The sequence below is a fragment of the Sphaerodactylus townsendi genome, linkage group LG11 (genome assembly GCF_021028975.2).
Source record: "Sphaerodactylus townsendi isolate TG3544 linkage group LG11, MPM_Stown_v2.3, whole genome shotgun sequence".
In the NCBI taxonomy this organism is placed as follows: Eukaryota; Metazoa; Chordata; class Lepidosauria; order Squamata; family Sphaerodactylidae; genus Sphaerodactylus; species Sphaerodactylus townsendi.
In genome coordinates, this window is record NC_059435.1 from 34,001,553 (window position 1) to 34,023,457 (window position 21,905).

Genomic DNA, 21,905 nt, shown 5'->3' on the forward strand with positions numbered 1-21,905 from the left:
ATTGCTGTTCAGAAATCCTCAGTACTGAACAATAAGTGCTTTGCAGTTCACATAAAACATGGTACAAAAAAGGCAGTTGAACTACTTCCTCCACATTTCTGAGTACAAGCAACTCATGCAATGCAGCTTTGTGCGCTACAGAGAAGGGAAACTAGTCAAGCACAGCCTAGTGTTGCCTGAATGATACCTGTTTCAACAAAAAGAACTAAGTAACTCATCCACCATGTGCTAGACTGTCTTTGTTTTAGAATGCTCCGCTTGGATCCCGGTACCTAACAAGACTAGTTAGGTACCAGGACCCAAGTGGAATATTGTAAAACAAAGACAGTCCAGCATGTGTCTAATGAAGTTACAGTTCTACTAAGTTCTTTCGTTGAAAAGGATATAAACTAAGAGATACGTTGTGAAATATGGGGGCGGGGGGGCGGGGGCGGGGAGAAACTCCTGAATCCCCATTACCTACTGGTATGTTTTGAATGTATATAAAATAATATTGCATTTTCAAGAACTCTTAAAAGGAACTGCAGTGATCATCAGTACTCATGCTTGGGTAATGGTAATTTTCAGATTAAGAACTACATCTTCAGACAGTTGAACTTAACTCTGATATGCATTTTTTCCTGAAGGTGTGAAAGAGGGGAGTTGTGGGGGTGTAGAGAAGGGAGGGAGAGAGAGAGAGAGAGAGAGAGAGAGAGAGAGAAGGTCTGAGGAAAAACTGTGGCCAGGAACTGGCCTATTAGCGCTGGAAGGGCATCTGTGAAGACAGCAGAAGTTGGAACAAAGAATTCCTCCTGTCATACAGAAGTGAGCTAAAGAGTTTGATTAAAACAGACTGTGGCCCATTCTGCATATGCAGAATAATGCACTTTCAATCCATTTTCACAATTGTTTGCAAGTGGATTTTGCTATTCTGCACAGTTGCAAAGTACACTGGAAGTGGGTTGAAAGTGCATTATTCTGCATGTGCAGACGTGGCCTGCAGTAGAAGATCCCTGAGGATATGGGTCTGCAAGGGACATCTGTAATCCTTCATTGGCAAATGTGCATGCAAACACACACACACACACACACGCATGCACACACGCATGCACACGGCCTAGTTAAAGATTCATTGGGTGGACCCCAGTTATTTCCCACCCTTTCTTAAATAAAGCCTCCCTGTTTACCTATCCTATTAAAGCATGTGTCGCTCTTAGCTACATGTCAGTCAGTGTGGTTGCTGCACACCATTGGGGTTGCTACAAAGTTTGCCTTCAGTGCTTGCTTCAACTCTTATTGCACAGGCACTCTACAACTTTCATTTGTATTGACCTTGCCCTTGGATAAGAACATAACAAATGTGTTGATGGATGAATCAAGGTCCAGGTGCTCAGGCATTCAGTGATCCCACCCCTGTTAAGGTATAGTTTTACAGACCCATAATGACCAGAAAAGTTGTCACTGTAAATACATAAGCTGTATTGAAATAGATCCAGTACAAACTGAAAACGTCCACTGTTGCCTGGACAGGTTCATCTGGTCGCAAGTGAGAGACAGATGCTTAATCTTAAACTAGACATATTCCAGATTCTGGTGCAAATGATAAAAGACGGGGCGCAGGAGGAAGACTTGCTATGCAATGGCTAGCATTTTCCTAGGTAGGCTTGGGAACCACTGCAGTATGATATTTGAATGGCCAAGCTCTCTTCAGAAAGGTGCTGCTTTTATTAACTGTGTGACAGGATCAGCAAGGCATTTGGAAATCATCATCAGTCCCTGTATATAAATGATAGGGAGAAACAGGATTTTCCTCTTTGGGTCAGTAGCTGGTGATCCTGTGGAGTCAGGGGAAGGAGCAGCCGGCAGCAGAGCATTGGAAAGGGACGGATCAGTGCATCTGTCATTTCTGTCAGCAGCACAGTAGAATGTGGAGCCCGGGTTTCCTTCCTCCATTTGCACTTCTAGCACTTTGATGGCTGTCATGAGTATGAGAGTGATGGCCAAGTGATTCATCAACCTTCAAAATGTCCCTGAGAACTTACCTGGCTTGAACAATTGAGCTGTACAATGGGGTGGGCTCCATGGCTCAGTGGAACATGACCAGCCAGCTAAGGAGCATCTCTTTATATCTTGAAATAATTGTAGCCCTGCACTGCCAAATCAAAACATGTGTTTTAAGGAGCTAACAAAATTCAAAAACAAACCAGAAAAACAAGGAGTATTTAAGCCGAGGGTGATAGATTCAGCACAGACAAAAGGAACTTCTTCAAACAGTATATTCTGTTTAGTGCAATATTAAATAGAGTTATTCCATTCTAAACCCATTCATTGTAGCAGCCTGAATAATCCAGATTAGCCTGAATTTTTCAGAGCTCAGAAGCTTAAACAAGGTTACCCATGGTTAGTACTTGGATGGGAAATCATGAAGGAACACCTGTGTTGCTACCCAGATAGCAATAACAATACTACCTCTGCTCATCTCTCACCTTGAAAACCTCTTCAGATGTTGCCACAAGTTGATTGTGGCTGGACAACACTTTGTATTTTAAACTCATTCAGTTCAGTGGGCTGAATCTCCAGGGGGATGCCCTGTAAACTGTAGAATTCATTGCCAGTAGATGTGGGGATGGCCATGATGGTGGATAGGTTTAAAGGGGGATTAAGCAATTCAAGGGAGATGCTAAATGTGATGATTACAAACCATTATGACTAAGGGGAATCTCCATATACAGAGGCAGTGAATACCAGTGCTAGGAGACGACAGCAGGGGAAAGCCTTGGTCTCTTTGTCCTGTTTTCTGGTTCTTCTGTTCAGTGGGTAGGCCATTGTGTGAAACAGAATGCTGGACTACATGAGCCACTGGCTTGAACTGACAGGGCACTTCTTATGTTCCTATGTTATGTTCTTAATGCAAATAACAACAATAAATGCCAATAATTACTACTTTAAGCCAAGGAACAGAAAAAGGCCCTTTAAGGAGACCAAACTAGAACAAAAAGGCAGTAACTGCCCAAGACAGAGCTAAACATGTCCACTCACCTAACAGCCTGACAAAACAACGTATTGAAGGCACGGGGTCATGGCAGGCTTAAGGCTACAGGAGTCAGACCAATGAGGTTTATTTTTATTTATTTATTACTTAAATTTGATAGATCGTCCACCCCCGAAGGTTCAAACACCTCTACTCATAAAGACAGAATGAGCACAGGGCATGAATACTCTGTGACATTGGCTGATTCCGCATGGGCCAAAAACAGTGGTGTGAAAACAGTGTGAAAACAGTATAAACCCTTTTACACCATTTTAAACCCTTTTACACCATTTTCACACTGTTTTCACATTGCTGTTTTTGGCCCATGCGGAATCAGCCTAAGACAGAAACAGAAGACCACATGGGTTTGGGCCAAAGGTCAGAATATATTGGAAAAAACTGTGAGTCAAATAAGTATCAAATAAGCTTTTTTACCTGTTCATGCCTGGGATGTAGTTATTTTGGGGTATCAATGCGCTTTTAATAAAACACAGGTTTTTCATCTATATCTATAAACGCGAAATACCACTGACTGACTGACTAACTGACTGACTGACTCATCAAAAGAACTCAAAAACCACCTAACCTACAAAGTTGAAATTTGGCACACCGGTTCATTATGTGGTTTAGGTGCTCACTAAGAAAGGATTTTTCAAAATATTCAGTTTTACTTGAGTTATTACACATTTAATGTTGAACTCTGGCTATCTGCACGAACATTCTAAAGGTGACCGTTAAAAACCTGCTTGCCAAGCTAAAGGATGCAGTACAGGGAGTACAAATGATTTGTTTCACAGGAGATTTTAATGAAGGGCACTTTGCCGCTCTACTTCCATGTGTCGAATCGACAAGTTCTGACAATGCCCACCAAACAAAAAGCACAATTGAGCTAATGGTGGCCCAACTGGATTCTACCACCGACCTCCTCAACACATACGAGCCGGTTCCTTCTGTTGAAACAGCTAAAGGGAGGAGAGGGATTAAATGCAGAAAGCGACTTACAGATTCAATTAGAAAAAGACAACTACAGGAAGCTGCTGCAAAATATGCAAAAAACAACCCAGATGTTCATAGAGAGGCTGTGAAAAAGTATGCTGAATGTCACCCTGAATTTAATAGAGAGGCTGTGATGAGGTATGCTGAATGTCACCCCAAAGTTCACAGATAAGCTGTGATGAGATATGCTGAATGTCACCCCAAAGTTCCTCATGTCCTCAATCTCAAGGTTGGCGCTCCAATCATGTTGCGCAATCTAAACCCTCCTAAATTGTGCAACGGCACCAGGCTTCAGGTGAAGGCTCTGTACAAACACATGATCGAGGCCACAATTTTCACAGGCGTCTGTCAAGGAGAAACCGTATTCATTCCCCGAATTCCTCTAATCCCATCAGACTACCACTTCCAATTTAAACGACTGCAATTTCCCATAAAAGTGTGTTACGCTGTTACTATCAATAAGGCACAAGGGCAGAGTTTGAAAGTCGCTGGTGTGGATCTAAGGCGTGACTGCTTCTCCCATGGTCAGTTGTATGTGGCGTGCTCCAGAGTAAGTTCACCTGACAGCTTGGTCATCCTTCAACCAGAGAGAAAAACCAAGAATGTTGTTTACAGGGAAGTTTTGAGCACTTAATCTGAGGGAGAAATGAGAACTGTATGCTGAACAACTTGTTTGTCTGGCTATGTAGATCCCAAGGCTAGGGGGTGGTGATTATTTGCCTTTTAATGTTTTATCCTGTGACAAAAACTCATCCTCCCGTTTGTAAATAGTTAATAGTGTTTATGAATTCATTACATTTGAAACTTTCATGGTATTTTTATCAGGTAACTTTTACATTTTCACTATGTTTCACTATTCTCCGTGTTTTTAAAGGATCTTTATTTTTATGAATTCATTAAATTGCAACCTTTAAGGGTATTTTTATGCTGTATGTTTTGTATTTCCAGTATTTTTCCAGTATGTATATTTTTATGAATTCATGACATTTCAAACTTCAAGAGAAATTTTATCAGTTATGTTTCATATTTTTAGTATTTTTCAGTAGTTTCAGTTTTTTTGCCATGCAAGAGAAGGGTAGGGAGTGAGGGGTGGCATGCAAGGGAGGGGAGGGAAGAGGAGTGGGCATTTTTTAATAATTTCCGTAGTGAAGCACGGGTGCCCTGCTAGTATCTAATAAGAGCCATTGTGTTGCAGTGGTGGAGTGTTGGTCTCGGATCTAGGAGACCAGATTAGAAGCCCCACTATATACCATGAAATCTTGCTTTGTGACCTTGGACCAGTCGCTATCCTGTTTCACAGGATTGAGGTGGGGACAAAATGGGTCTCCAGTGAGGAGATAGGCAGGATATAAATGCACTAATTTTGCCCCCCCCCCCCCGAATAGCTGATCAATGTCTATTATGTGTTCCCTTAAAGCAATTTCTCTATTGCGTATACTTTTAAGTGCCTCATTGGATTCCAGGTGGATGTCAGGCACAGAGTCTGAGTCTCTTTGCATCATGTGAAGACCATGAGGATTATAAGGTACATCTTGAGCTGAGGTGGTCCACTACCATCAGACCACATTTTAGGGTGCCACCAGCATGTCCCCTGCAGATCGCTGTGATCAGTGACAGTAAGTGAAAAAGTCTAGTGATCCCTGGCATAAAAGATATCTGGTTAGCCTCAACCAGGGCCAGGGCCTTTTCTGCCCTGTCCCCAACTTGGTGAAACACCTTGCCTAATGAGAACTGGGCCCTGTGGGATTTGATGCAGTTCTGCAGGGCCTGCAAGATAGAGCTATTCCACCAGGTCTATGGCTGAGACTACTGTGGTTTTTCCATCACTGGCCTCTTCCTTCTCTATTTTGTTTGATTCTTGTCATGTCTTTGCCCTCCTATTTATTATAGGCTAATCACAGTAAGATCTTGGTTGGTTTTAATATATGTTATTGTTAAATTTCCCTGGGCCTATGAAGGAAAGGGTGGCATATCAAACTAATTAAATAAATAAAATAAATATTGGGCATAGAACACTTAGATTAACTTTTATGGTTTTAATTGTGCATTTTAATTCTACGTTATATGTGTGTATTATATGTTGTTAGCCACCCTGATCCTAATTTTGCCAGGAAAGAGTAGGGTACAAATAAGAATTTAAAAATTATTTTCCACAGGATTTGATAGTACTGCACTTCCTTCTCCCTGGCTTCTTTGAATGGGCTTTTCAGTCAAAATTGTACCTCTGCATTGGCAGCTACTGTGCTCATTTGAAGATGAAGATAAGAGAAAGGTGAACAGCAAAAGGAATATATGTCTGTTAGCAGAGTTCCCAAGTCTCCCTTTCCTCAAAACTCCTTCTTTTAAAAAAAAAAAACCCTGTGAGAGCCAATCTAACACTCTGAAGGAAATACTAGAGCATGAGCATTACAATTTCAAAACCTGAGACTGAGAAGAGTAATGGAGAAAAATCACACTTTGCCTGGGATCTGATGAGGATCAGTGAGGAAAATGCTAGGGAGAATAAAAACATACCTGCCGTAGAGGGATTGAGCAGCCGCATCTGATTAGATGAGGCTTTGCAACAACCTTCCCTGTTTGTTCAAGGCCTCAACTAAACCTTTGCTTGCTCATCTGCCTGAAGACAGAAGACGCGGACCTCCTGAGGCATTTTACTACCCTGGGCTTGAAAGTGAGAGGCTGCAGATGAGCAAGTTGGTTATTAATGTAGCAGTTATACAAGCAAGAAAATGGGTGGGGGGAGAAGCTGCAAAGATATGTCTGGGAGTCTTCAAACTTGAGAAGACCTCAGTCAAGTTTTCACAGTGCTGCACTAGGGTTTCTCAAAATCAGAGACACAGCCTACAAGCAAGATATGACAGTCTTCAAGATTTTCAGACACAGCTCTCAATTCTATCCCCACTTGCATCACGGGGATTATTTTTAAATTGTTTTCAATATATATCTATCTTTCTTTTCTTTCCAGCTGCACAAGCATAAAGCAAGACGTTTCTGAAATCACCTACGCATTTAGGGTTGTCAAGTCTGGGTTGGGAAATACTTAAAAGAGATTTTAGGGTGGCCCCTAAGGGGACGGTGTTTGGGGAGGAGAGGGATTACAATGGGGCATAATGCCGTAGAGCGCACCCTACAAAGTGACCATTTTCTTCAGGTGAACTGATTTCTGTTGTCTGGAGATCAGATATAACAGTGGGAAACATCCAGCCACAACCTGAAGGCTGGGTCAAATGAAAAGGAGAAGTTAGACATCATCCACATACTGGTGGCACCTCACTCTATAATCTCTAGAAAACTGACCCAGAATGTTCAGGAAAATGTGAACAGCACAGGAAACAAATCCTTTAAGAGCTCTGTATTTCAGGGTATGTTGTTGCTATGGTTCTGTTCTTACTTGGAGGACTGGTTCCAGAAGATGGTGCTGAGAGACTACTGCTTGACCCCCATGGCATCTGAAATGTTTAGACCTCAAGGAATCTTTTTTGTATCTCCCTGCCTCTCCTTGATTTACAGGAAGCCTAAATGTCATTCGATTTAAGTAATCATTTGCATTCAAAATCTACCTACTCTGCAATTCTTGATGCTATTGTCAGCTATGTTCTCATGCCCCAGCAGATTTCTGTTTCTCTGATGAGTCAGCCAACAGGGCCTCTGAAGGCACAACTCGTAGAATTTCTAATGTCACCTCGAGGGTGCAGACTTACTAAGTTTTTCTTCAGAGAGAAAGCGTCACTCTGGGTGTTTATAAGGAAGAGTTGAGTGAATTTTGTCTAGATATGAGTGTAACAGACTTCCCTCTGTGATACACCTCTGAGGATGCCAGCCACAGATCCAGGCGAAACGTTAGGAACACGATCCACCAAACCACAGCCACACAGCCTGGAAAACTGACCACAATCAGTTCATCTAGATAGTTTATCACACCTATATATCTTATGGAGTGGTACTATTAAGCAAAGTTGCTTCTCAGTTGGCCATCTCAAGTTTGTTTCCATGTAACATTTTCTATCACAACATTGTTCAAACACTGTTAGTTCTATATTATTTCAATATCTCTAAGGTTAGGGGGGGAAAAACCGTTTATGTTCTTCAAGATAGCTGAGAGTATATTTCCTTTGAAATATTTTAAATCTGTTCAATTTCTGACACAATACCAAAGGCAATCATTTGATGTGACTTTAAAATAAAACTGTATCTTTAATAATAGGGCCTGAGGGATCATATCACAAGGATATCTAGAATACTCACAGTAGCTGCCCAGTTCTTACTTCTGCTGCATACTGGCTTTGTTTGCTGAAGTTAATCTGACATTTTATTTTTCTCCATATTTTATAAGCTTTCAGTAATTCAGTTTCAAAAAAGGATCCTCCGTACACTGAAGTAGTCACAAGTTCATAGAATAGTTTATTCTAATATTATTCAAAATTAATCTTTTTCACTTTTTTTGACTCCTCCTCCAACAGCAGACACCCACCCGCTAAACTTTTCTGAGTTTGATGCCAGTGATGAGGGGATGGTATAAATGCCCACAAGGAGGCAGAAGGCACCGGCAAAAATTCTGCTTTCCTTACCAGCCTTGATTCTGGCCATTTTGTGATGCCCCAACAGGGGATTCCCAGCTTCTCATCTCTACATTCCCTTGCTCTCACATTCCTCTACAGTTTCCTCTCCTCCATCCATTGCTCCTTCTTTAACTCCCACCCCAAATCTGCCCTCTCCTACCTATTCTTGTATCCATTCAGTTTAACGTTCCTTGCCCTCCTTAGGACGCCCTTGCTTGAATTCCTACCTTCTTCTGATCATCAAGCCCTTCACCCATCTTCTCCTCCAGGTTTCTGTGACATCAGATGCCTGCCTAATGGGTAAAGAAGGTCTGCAGATTGGAGTGTGGATGTAAGACATTGTCAGCCTCATCCAACGTGGGCCGGCAGGCAGAGATGGCACTGCTTCAGCACTGCTCTGTCCTCTCCAACGAGCTTTCCCACAGCATGGGAAGCTCAAAAAAGTAAAAGACAAAAACACCCATAGAGGATTATGGAGATATACTAAAAAAATGTGGTGTATCTCCATTGCTGGCTCCACTTGCGCTCAGGGGCCGGACGAGCAGAGGAGGCTAACTAAGGTTGGCACCACCCTTGACCCGCCCCTAGAATGCAGGGGTACACCTGCTTCAGAGTTCGCCTCCCCTCTAGATTGGGCTACTCAGAGCAGAGTTTAGAGTGTTGGGCTAGGATATGGGAAATTTGGGTTCAAATCCCCCACTCTGACATGGAAGCTTGCTGAGTGTCCTTGAGCTAATCACTCAATCTAACCAAGTTCACAGGGCTGTCATTAGGGCATAAGAGAACTACCCCAAGCTCTTTGAAGGATGGAAAGTAACAGACGGCTAAAATTAACCCTGTGCTTACAGATTTGTCCTTCAAATTGTTTTTCTAACTCTGCACATTCTGCTTTTTAATGTGATCAAACATAGTAACATGGCATCACAGAACTCTTAATTTCTCTGCAATTTAGATTTCCTTAGAAAAAAGAAGTAGAAAAGGGGGGAGTATAAAATCATACACTGAATCAGACTGAGACTAGACTTTAGCAAGTAAGAGAAAACCAAACGATTTCCCAATATTCACAAGTACATATTTACATTTTATATAGATCACTTTTTTCAATACATTCCAAAACGTATTTCAGCTTAATACTTCCTTTGAGAACTGACGTACTATGTAGTATTAGAAAGGCTGAAGAAGATTTTTGATTGAATAGCCCACATTGATTGAACAAGACCCCAGAATGAGCTGCCATTGGCAAGGAGAGCCACTGCAAAATGGGCGAAAAAATGTACTCAGAGCTGGAGCTGTTGCCCGTGTTTAATATTGTGGCTCTTGTGGGGCAGTTGAGTGATGAACAATGCTTTGATCACATTATGTAATACTAAGTTTTCAGGTCTTGCTGCACACACAATGCAGATTTAACTGTTTTTGCAAAACAGGAGAATTTCACACTATCCATAATTAATTTAAATCAAACTGAGATGTTTGGAAATGCAAGTGCCCTGTTCTTCTGACTCATTGTTTTCTAATACAGTGACATTTAGTGCAGAGACACACAAACCTCAGTGCACTGATATCCATGGGCTCCCATGAGTCTTCAACAGAGATTTCAGCATAGATTTTCACTTCAGATATGTGACTAGAATCCCAGCTGACCTGTGCTTCTGAAACCCCCTTATACAAACCTGGCTGCAAAATTCTCATCATCCACATTTTAAGCACATCATCCTCACCTGTATCAACAGAATCCTCTTATGTGCTATGCAAATAGCTACCTCCATAAGATCTGAAAGTCCATTCAAATGGTAATATAATTAATTCCAGCAATTAATCTGTTGAAGCAAGTTGCCATATTTTCCATTTTAGCATTGCGGAACCTGGATTGCAAAGAACAGCAAAATACCTTTCATCTCCTCACAGGTTGCAAATACACCTGGCTTTCTCCCCCCCCCCCCCATCACAGCTGGTTGCCACACACCCTTTATTATCTATCTCTGTGAAAACAAGCATGTAAAAAGTTTTTTCCTATAATGGAGTGGTGAGGCCCAGATATTTATAAAAGCAGTAAATGTTTTAAAAGGCAGAAGAAAGCTCCTGGTTTTCATTTGTTGATTACTTCGAAACAATAAGAAAACCCTACAATGCAGCAGATATTTCTTCTTTAAGGACAGAGAGATTTCCTCCAAATGCCACAGACAACATGCTGTCCCTTCAGTAGTGCTCTTCATTTAAAAATACAGACATTCCAAACACATCCCAGGGAGGGTCTTTTATCTCCAGTGACATCTAGATGCAGGAAAGAGTTGAAAGTTGCTGTTAACATTGGGCTGTGATCCCATTTTGGGCCAACAGACACAGAACACATTGTGTAGCAAACTGTCTGCTTAGCAATGAGCTCCCTTTCTCGCATCTAGGAAAAAATGGCCAATAGCCAGTAAGCCACCTCTGTCCAATAAAGGTGAAACTTTACAAGAACCACTTTGGGAGACGATTTTGACCAGAAATGCAGGATAAACATATGATAAATAAACAAATGGTATAGATTTGAAGGCACTTTAATGTCTATCACATCTTGGAATGCTAATTCAATCTGAAACAGAAACATTCTTTAAACTTAAGATGCCTAGTTTACATTCAAGAAGAGCAATGTTTGGTTTCCAAGGCTGGCATTATATTACTATCGATCTTGAAATTCATTAGCAACAACTGAGTCAGTAGTACATGGTTAAAAAAATTCATAAACATATTGTCTGGATAATAAGGTCACCAATTTATAGAGCTTAATACCATACAGTGTTCCAAATTTTCACACTTGTGATATATTTCAAAATAATTGCATCTAAGAAACATCATCAAGCTATTATTAAAGTGCTTAAATATTGATTTAAAAACCCAACGTAACCTGTGTTTAAGATTCCTTCATTATTGAGCAATAAATTAGCAGTTCCCAAACTCTTTAAAAAAGCCACCTCTTGAGTTCTGGTTATCTGGATGTCAGTTCTGAGTACTGGGATCATAATCATTCTTTACACATAGTGATTATGTAACAGTATAGCTGAGTGTTGGCGGGGGGGTGTCACAAAACTGTAGAGAATGTAACTTCTAGGCCAGAGGTAGGGAACCTGCGGCTCTCCAGATGTTCAGGAACTACAATTCCCATCAGCCCCTACCAGCATGGCCAATTGGCCATGCTGACAAGAGGCTGATGGGAATTGTAGTTCCTGAACATCTGGAGAGCCGCAGGTTCCCTACCCCTGTTCTAGGCCATTGATTGTGATTTGATCCACATATAAATGTACACAGGATTACAGTGCGTACATATATCAGCAGATCGCTGGCTACCCAAAAGTTCAACATTGCATTCTTTGCTTTGGAGGAGAAGTTGGATTCAGTAACTCACCTTTCAGATCATGACAATGAGTTCAGTATCATTGGAACCAACAGACTGGGCATGCAGTTTGGAAGGATAGTTTCAAAGACTCTGCACTGAAAATTGTGCGTACAGTTCACACCACTGTGCTGTTGGGTCTCAATTCCAAAAGGGCCTCAAAAATGTAAAGGTGAAAGCCTGCTTCTGCATGCAGATCAACCTTAATCAATCCAGGCATTTGAACAGTCACTGTTGCAGCTGCTATCAAGAATTTAGAACTCTCTACTGTAACCACTGAAATTGAGTCTGGACTTGACAGTTTTCAAAAAGCCAAGACAAGGACAATTTTAAAACAATCACTTTCACAGCAGTCTTGGCATACTACAGAATCAATGACATGGCAGAGCAGCCATCAGATCCACAGCCTTCAGAGCAGAGGCTTTTGCCTGGGTGGGAGAGAGCTCCTTCCTGTTTTTCCAACCTAGGAGAGTTCTAAATATTTCTCGATTGAGCCAGAAAGTGAAGTTGACAGAACATGCCCTTCTACATATACTGCCAGTTTAATGGCTTAGGAGACTAGGTGGAAAAGTTTTTATTTCACCTTGATTTCTGGATGATATCTGAGAGGCTTGATGAGGCCTACTGTTAGCTGTCAGCTTGCTATTGCAGTGGATCTTTTTATGGATTTAAAAATGATACTTGAATGATATTATGGCTCATTGAGACAGATTTTAAAGTCCAACAACAAAAGCCATGTAATAATATCAATTAAGATCAACCAAAATAGGGCAATGTAATAAGCAAGCCTTTGACTTCTCCAGAACTCTTAATCAGACCAAATGTCGAAAAGCAAAAAGATGAAGAGTTCTGGAGAACTTGAGAGCTGGCACACACTTCTTCCCGCCCTCCTTCTCCTATGCCACTCTCTCATTCATGACAGGCTCTGCACAGTTAACATCAGTGTGTACATATTTTTTTTTAAAAAAAAACATGTATCACAGCATACAAACCTGTAACTACAGACAATATAACAACACAGCAATAAAAATCTGGCACTCTAGAACAGCTCCCACAAGGGGGAACAGTTAAAATTTCCAATTTCAATGTAACAACATTCTCCTCCATCCCCCCAAATTAACAAATCCATAACAAATTTAAAAAGAGAAAGGGAAAAGGCGGCTAGCTAAACTGGAAGAACCATGGTTGCCTTCAACCATAGACCTGGAGGAACAGCTCAGCCTTACAGGTCCTGTGGAATTTCAATACTTTCTGAAGGCCCTTGTCTCATTAGACAATGGCCCATTCTGCAGAAAGCAGTTAAAACGTTTGTAGAATGTTTTCAGTGTTATCGTTTTATGTGGCTTTTGTCTGCATTCTGCCTTTTAAAATGTTCTGCAATTTTTTATTTCATCAAAATAAAAATTAGTTTGCACAGTGAAAACGTTTTCAAGTTGCTCTTTAGCGATGTCAGTCATGATGTCGCCACAAAGGTTTTTTTTTAAAAAAAAACATGCATGCATGGATTCAATACTTCAGTGCTAAAAATCTGTGAATCATCGATCCCACAACACGATTGGAAAAAAATGGGGAAAATGCAAATTGATCGGCAGTTTCATTTTATAGGCAGGCAATATTGAATGTATTATTATATAGCTTGATGAAGAAAATGGAAGATAGCCATGATGGCAGATGAAATGCAAACTGAAAACAGAAGAAAGCGGCGGAGATCTGCAGAGATTAAGGAAGAGGGGTGTAAATCTGCAATTTTGGTGGGAGAAATAAAACGTTTCATATTAGACCTCACAGCAGATGAAGATGTTTTGAAAATATTTCAGGCTGATTCCGCATGGGCCAAAAACAGCAGTGTGAAAACGTTGTGAAAATGGTGTAAAAGGGTTTAAAATGGTATAAAAGGGTTTATACTGTTTTCACACCATTTTCACACCGCTGTTTTTGGCCCATGCGGAATCAGCCTCAGAGAAAAGAACTGTTTCATATAAAAAGTTTTCAAGCTGGAACTAAAATGTTTTCAGAATGCAAGGGGGGAAAATGCGGAATTCTATGGAGGAAATGTTTATCTCCTGCCTCAAAATGTTGTAAAACGTTTGTGCAGAAAGAGCAAGAGTGTTCCACCAGGCCGGGGTCAGAGTAGAACAGCCTCTGACTGTGGTTTTGGGGACAGGGATTGCTAGTAGGTTGCTGTCTGCTGAGTGTAATGCTCTTTAGGGGACATATGCGGAGAAATGGTCTTGCAGATACGAAGCTCCCAGACCATTTAGGATTTTAAATGTTAATACTAAAACCTTGAACCTGATTCGGTAATACACCGGAAGCCAATACAGCTGGTAAAGCAGTGGTTGTATGTAGTCCTCCATGGTATTCCAGGGAAAACCTGGGCAGCCGCATTTTGCACTGGTTGGGAGTTCTCGGATTAGTACCAAGATAAATCCTGTGTAGAGCAAGGTTAGTGTTATTAGGCTGGTCTCATTGTGCTAGTCTTATTATGCTGCTCTTAAGAAAAAGTATCACATGGTTTTTATTTTGGGATTTGGCTGTAGATAAATACAGATATCTACAGATTTCATAGTGTGAACAGATTCTTAGATTTGTTTTCAAACTATTAACTGATATTAAATCCTATGAATTGGTTTTCTATCACTACCTTTGTGTTTCACAGCTGTAAACACAGCTGTATGTACTCTGATTCCTAACAAAAGATTTATACCAGGATGTCCCATAATTCCACACTCAGATATATTTAGGACCAGTTTTATGTAATAGATATATTAACCTCATCCAAAATATGCCTATGAAATTTGAAAGCCAGAATGTAGTTAAAGAAAATATAAGAAATAGATGAGGTTTAAAAACAAGACAGAATCTGAGCAGGGTGTGAACACTGCCCATCCCTCAACCCTTTAATGGAATGTGGGGACTTTTTAGAGTGCCACATATACTTGGTCAATGATTTTTAAAGGAGCATGTGCAGAAAAAGCTTTCATTGTAGCACACAGCATAAAAATCTTAATACACATATAGCAACATTTCAAGTATGAGCTACCTCATTACATGACACTTTATACTCTAGTGCAGGGTACTTGTATGCAAAATTCATAAGCATCACTTCAGTTGTAAGAACTGATTCACACAAGATCTGATGTGTGCTCCTTAAAATACACTGAAATAGCAGCCAGGAAAGGTCTGGGGCTCTGCTTTTGAGTATTTTGAAGGGGTTATGCTTTGAATAATACATTAATAATGCCCTTTAGAAATGATGAAGAGATTTTTGCAATTTCTGTATGCTACCCATACCAAAGTGAAAAATGCCAACCGTGGCTCTAATTCCATTTGCTTACATGGACCAAGACAACAGTATAACCTCCAGTTTCATTAGATCTTCAGCAGGTGGGCTTTCTGGGAACCAGGAACAGGAATAGTGAAGTTTTTTTAAAAAAATATCTGTAGCACAATAAACATTACTGAAATCCCCCTACTGTGTGCTTTCAAATCTTCTTCAGTCACAAGAGCTGAAAACTTTTTCCATAAGCAAATAAGCTTACAAAGTTAGCATTTTGCAGCATGAATAACTTATGTATTAATCACTTTATCTTGAGTCAGGGGTTGGATCCACCCAGCTTTTCTACTTCTGAGAAAGAATAGCAAAAACATCTCAGCTGAGAATCATAGGACCTTCATGCACAAAACACAATGTGGGATGGGGGTTAAGTATGAGAGGGGAATTGGACAAGACAATGAAAAAGCTGGCTGGATCCAAGCCCAGATTTCTAGACTACTTTACTATAATCCAGTGCTCTGTACCTTTCATACACACACAGGCAAATAGTGTTAACTCAACAGGGAGACTTCTGTTCAATAAATTAGTCTGTATTTCCATGGTTCAAAGTTAAGCTTTTATTTGGTTTTTTTTAAACTAAAAAAATAAATTTCATTATTAAAGAGTGGAATGGGTCTAAACTAATGTTTACATATTAGTTTACTTGGTTTAGAATACCACCAAAGAAACAATAAAGGTGTACTGTAATCACCCCCAAACAGAAATCTTTTGTTAAAAAGATTTGACAGCGGTGTAATTCAGTTGAATTGGGAAAAAAGTCTTACATGTTTACAACAAATGTCAGAAGTAAACATCTGGTGTTCGTGCTACCCTCATCTAAACTCGCGATCAAAGCCAGTACTGGCCCTATACCACAGTGCTAATGTCATCTGCTTCCTCAGGTTTCTTTTGCCTGCTTGGCAGTGATTTCAAGTACTCAAGGTGCCTGCGTGCATCCTCTTGATTTTGCCGGACGTAATAAACAACGTAGGATATCACCATGGTGAACCAGCCAAACATGGTGACCAGCATGGCATAATCAGTAGTTTTTTTAGGAAGGTTACAGAGGTCAGCATCAGCAGCATTAAGGAATGGTCTCCCAGCGTGTTCATCTATGTCTGAAGTCTTACAGATGACACTGTTGGCGGTGTCGTGGTTGGAGGCCATGCTTCTCAGGACCTGCTGCAAAGTGCAGTCACAGTGCCAAGGATTGTTTGCGATTCTGGCTCGAGCTTTTAAATTGTTGAAAGCGTTCTTGTGCACACTTTTAATCCGGTTGTCAGACAAGTCCAGCATTTGCAAGGTTTCTGCCACTCCTTTGAATGAATGTTCGTCTATAAATTCAATAATGTTTTTGGATAAGTTTAGGACTTTCAGTTGGTGCAGGTCCCTGAAAATTTCATTGGGGATGGATGTTATCTGATTGGAGTCTAGATAAAGTAAGACTGTTTCGGGAGGAAGATCTCTTGGTATTTCCTTGAGGTTTGCATTGCTGCAGCTGACATTTAAACCTCCAGAATGGGAACAAAGGCAACCTTTGGGACACATACTAGCAGAATGAAAGCACAGTATCATGAGGACAAAGCTTTGTAGAAGCAGACACATGGAGAGGGAACGAGTTAACCACAAGTCTACCAAATGCATGCTGGGATGTCAGCATAATCACACGGCCGCTTCTCATTTACCCAACAGTGGTGGCAAAGGTTCTTGGGTAACAAAATCACAACCCCATTCTCTTCGGTGGTGTCATCTGAGAATGTGTTACTGTGAGGACTTCCTCATGACCAGTTTTCTTTTGAAAAACAGATGCCTGAAAATTAAAAAAAGAGGTCAGATTAAACATTCACATAAATGCATTTTAGGATGAAAAAACAACAGAAAAGACTACTGTTTTATTGGTGTATAGTGAGATTTTCTTGGGACTTCCCAGTTAGCACCAGTAGACCAGTCATATGCATAACTTAAGAGAACAGATGTAATACAGTTCTAACATCACAATTCTTGTGAGACACGGTTTCTTTTTTAATGCTGCTTTTCTAGAACAAATGTAATAAAACTTAATTACTTTCTTCTCTTTACAATAGTAAAAAACATTAATAAGATTTACAGTAATACTCCAGCAGGAGTAACAAATTAGGCAAGGATTCTTGTGGTTAATGACCTTGCAACAAAGAATTCTGTGTATCCTGAAACCCAAATTAGACTATTTAGCAGTGGAAGCATTTGTGCTGCCGGAAGACTCTCATTAGGAAGCCAAATATTGCTGGCTCTCATGGCACAAATGTGACTTCATTCTTTAATTCCTCCCCAATTGGCTTTTGCTTTAGAATTCTTTATCAACTTATACTGCAATTAGATTTTGTACATGTTGGCAGCAAGCGCTGGGGAAATAAAATTTCATATCACATTTTGACTGTTTTGTTTGTTTGCCCAGCAAAAATACATTTTAAAAAATCAGAATACCCTATGCATAGGGGTCAAACTCACGGCCCTCCAGATAATGATGGGAACTGTAATCCATAACATCTGGAGGGCTGCGAGTTTGACACCTATGCATGATTTTGTATAGATCATATGAAATAAAGAAAAAAAGAGTAACTATATGGAACACAAAACAACCTGAATTCACTTCTACCTTTGAAATAATTTAACGAGAGAAAAAAGAGTTTGAAATGCTACTACACTAGATACTGCAAAACAGTCTTGTTATTTTTCTTCTTCATTATGAACCACGGTTCAGTTTTGTAATGATGGCAGGGACATTTATCTTTACATTCAATTCCTTTCACTGCAGAAGGTCAGAAATTGCACACCTTCCAAGTTTTATTTACCTACAAATTAATCTTATTTCAATATAAAGAGAAGTTACTGCTAATTGAATTCCTACAATGCTTGTAGGAATTGTTTGTTCCATGGAGAAATCTGCGTCACTGCCACTTTGATGTACAACAATGTCTTTTGTGGAATTTTGTGGAATTGTGTTATTTTTTTTCTCTTACTTGAGAACTGGAAGGCATATATAGTGGATAACAAGCTAGGAATTTATCAGCGAGTCTCATCTTACCCTTAGATTTTTTGAACTTTGCTTGGACAAGTCAAAGCATTTCAACCAGCATTTGGCCATGTATAAAACAAAGCTCTATCTTTGGAGGCAATGTTGAAACTTCAGGAATGAAAAATACCCTACAAACTGTAAATGCTGTATTTTTTAGTGGCGTAGCACTGAGTCTATTTTGTTCCAAGCAGAAGAACTGAATTTTGAATTCTCTCATCCAAGCTACATTAAAAGGAGGACAATGCCAAGGAAAATGAATGCACTAAGTACAATGTTTACATTCGGTGCTGAAACATCCTGGTAGAAGAGCCAACAGAAATTAAAATACAAAAACCTACAACAAGAAACCAAGAAGCTATTAAACTGATAATTTAGAAAGTGGTAAAACTTTTGGACTGACATGGGATGCATTTCAAAAGTTCACCCATGAAGTACATAGCAAAGATTAAATGCAGATGTGAATTATCAAATTCTGTATCATTTTGTTTAAACTAAAAAGGAAAAGCAGCCTTTGAATTTTATGATCAGGAGTGGAAGACATGCTTCCCTTTCCACAATTTCTCTACTAAAAATCACCATTTCCCTCCACTTCTAGCTGCTTTTTCAGTTGGAGGGGGAAACGATATGGGCTCCCTGTATTTTTCCCCTTACAAAGGTGTACAGCAACTAGGGATGATTCATTGTATACCAGTGGCAGGAATTAAAATGGTTCAGCAGTCTTTCCACATGCTACTCTTCTGAGTCTCTTTTTCCTTTAACAAAAAAAAAGGAAAATGGGAAATACTTAAACTACTCTGGTCCAAACAATTCTAATCTTCTGCCTTAATAGGTTTCTAGAACAATTACACTACGCTTCCAAGAAAGCAGTCGTAGGATTTGGTGTAAAAAAATCTCTGGGTGATTCTATGTTTTGTCCTAAATATATATATATACCCCAGATTGAACTGAGTGAGAAATAAGAATATGGATTATGCAGTCCAATTTTTTTTGCTTAATATTTACAATGTATATACTACTTGGGGGATATCTGCACTAATGCTCACAAATAGCTGGGGCTCTTAAATATAATCATGCACACTAATTAGAGTGCTAGAACGAAGCTGGAACAATCTTCTGAATCAGGTTGTGAACAACAGCAGTTTAAAAACAACAATTAAGGAGTTTCTGCATATGGAATCTTTTTCTAGTTGGGATACAATTCCTAACATGCAATGAACTATAATAGTGCTATCAATGTGGGGCTTTTTCTGTTAGTTCTGGCTCCATATGGTTTATTCCCTGATTTACAAGTGCATTTTTTTCCGTTTAATTTTGACTTTGATTATTTTGGTTATTTCCCACTTTTCCTGGTTCTTTTGAAACCACTTTTACCCCAGCCTTTTTCTGGAAGCCAGTTCTGAGTCACCTTTTCTCTCCCACATAACGTTTCTGTCGGTTTTCTTTGTCCCGCCCACTCCCACCTGCCTAAACTATCATTACAACATTACACAGATATATCGATATTTTATGGCCTTCTTTAAAAAAAACCAGGGAGTGTTGTAACACCATTGATGATGACAGCACCCTCCCTTGATAATCCTTGTTATTTAAGAAGAAAATAAACTGACTTCACTATTATGAAAATGTATAGGAAGGTGAGACGTGCAAGAGAACTGTGCCCAAACAATGCTTGAGCATTGCCTGCCAAGAAAATCAAGGGTATGCTGAGTGTGTGGAAAAGGTCTGAGTCTGTATCCCTGTTCAGTCGTGAAGTTCACTGATATGTTTTGAAAAATTCATTATCTTTCGACCTAACCCACTTCTCAGGGATAAAATAAGGGTAAAATAGGAATCTCCAAGTAAGAGATTTTGTTTGCCTTGGGGGAATGGGGATACAAATGGGGTAAACTAACAGAAAATTAGTGACATGCATACGGCTTTAGATTTAAGTACTGGTTCCCTTAAAAATAAAATGTCTTTGATCTGCACTCCATCAGGGCAACCCTGCGGGGGGGAGGGGAGGCTGAAACCACTCAGGGGGTGATGTGACCCCGACACTAGTGTAAGTGGCACTGGTGGTAGCAAAGAACCACTTAGCCTGGTAGAGAGCTGTATGGCAGCATGATGCCTGGATGCCAGTGCTGTTATGGTGCCAGTGCTCTTCTGGTACAAACTGTGCCAGCATTGAAAGGGGACATTCCCTGAAGAAGGGAAGGATTCAGGCAGCTTACTAAGCCCTTTCAGCTTGGGAACACCCCTATTTGTGGTGCAGACTTACACCAGCAAAATCAGAGAGGCAGCCCATTGAGCTGCATAGGCCACTTTCACAGGGAAAGGGACTTTCGGCTCTCTGTCTGTGACATAGCAAACCCTTTGGAGGTGGTGTGACTGTGTTGTGGCTGCACCATCCCTAACTGCGGTGCAACTGTCCCCTCTCAGGATTGCACTGCTCATTTTGCTAACTGGGAAGTATATCACGTAAATAACCAAGAAAGTATAAAAGGGTATGTGGAAATTCAGAGACAAAGTGTGGAGTAAAAACTGAAGAACCTGTCAACTTATCGCAGTTCTGATGTGTTGGTGAGGAGCCTTGGAGGTTGCCAGGAAGCCTCCTATCTGCTGATCTCCTCACAGAATGCTCTTTTTTTGCTGTCAAAGAGGTAGAAAGAGATCTTGCTGAATGAATCACATGGTATCATCTCATATCTTAAGGGTGATAGGTCTTAAAAAGAAAGAAAATGATGGTTGAGAAGGTGTCGCAAAGCTGGCTGTTTAAGTTTATCACTACTGCTCGCTCTCTTGTTTCTTTCATAGTCTGGAATTTAACACACCCATCAGCCCAAACTTAGGAAAAGACTCCAAGCAAAATCAACAGAACCAACTCACAGGGACAATTTAAATGGCAGAAAAGACATCACAATCAATACTCCTTTGGACAAACTTAATGCTGGTTTAAATTATTTTGGCCATTCCCCCACAGGTTATCTGTCCCAGGTTCCAGGGAGGGGTTGGAGTTCTGATTCCCAACAGGATTGTGGTACATTTGTGTATCTCCAAGGGTTTCTCTGACTTTGATCTTTTTCCTGCTTCAAAGTTTTGGAAAATATCATGGTAGGCTGCATTATGAGTTGGAAGATTCATATTTTTTAGGCCACATGGCAACCCCTTTTTCTGACATTGCTGACACAGCAACATTTCCTCCCCCTGCTACTGGGGACTTTTAATGTTTTTTTAAAAAAAATCTGTACTAGAACATCATTACATCAATATTCCATCATAATAGATTCATTTAATTCTTTTTTTAAAGCAAGTAAAGCATGCCTTCACAATGAAAGTGAACAGAGACAAAAAAAATAAATAAAGCTGAGCATTCACAGAACTGGATAACAATGCTGATAACAATGCTGCAAATGCCATTTCCTTTTTAAAGAATTGTAAAAGTTGTTCGCGGACAGAGCATAACCATTATCAATTTTCTGCCATGCAGTAACCACATTGTTGCTCTGCACGTAGCCACATCACCAATGGGAAATTCACACAATTTTATAGAGAAATCTTTCAATGAGATCTGAAATGCCTATGATTCATGCTACAACTGTGTTTGACAACATGGGCAA

The 21,905-nt window shown here is 40.1% G+C and overlaps 1 protein-coding gene across 4 annotated transcripts in view; it reads right to left on the minus strand.

The window, feature by feature from the left end:
• Positions 1–15,808: 15,808 nt before the first annotated feature.
• Positions 15,809–21,905, minus strand: part of LRRC3B (leucine rich repeat containing 3B) — a 112,371-nt gene continuing 106,274 nt past the window's right edge. For 3 of the 4 annotated variants that reach the window (XM_048511432.1, XM_048511430.1, XM_048511429.1), the window contains exon 2: positions 15,809–17,064. In XM_048511432.1, the coding sequence (XP_048367389.1) occupies positions 16,122–16,898 (777 nt within the window). In that variant the 5' untranslated portion in view covers positions 16,899–17,064 and the 3' untranslated portion in view covers positions 15,809–16,121. Of the gene's footprint in view, positions 17,065–20,838; positions 20,968–21,905 lie in introns of those variants that run through there. The other variant, XM_048511431.1, reaches the window with a different exon arrangement.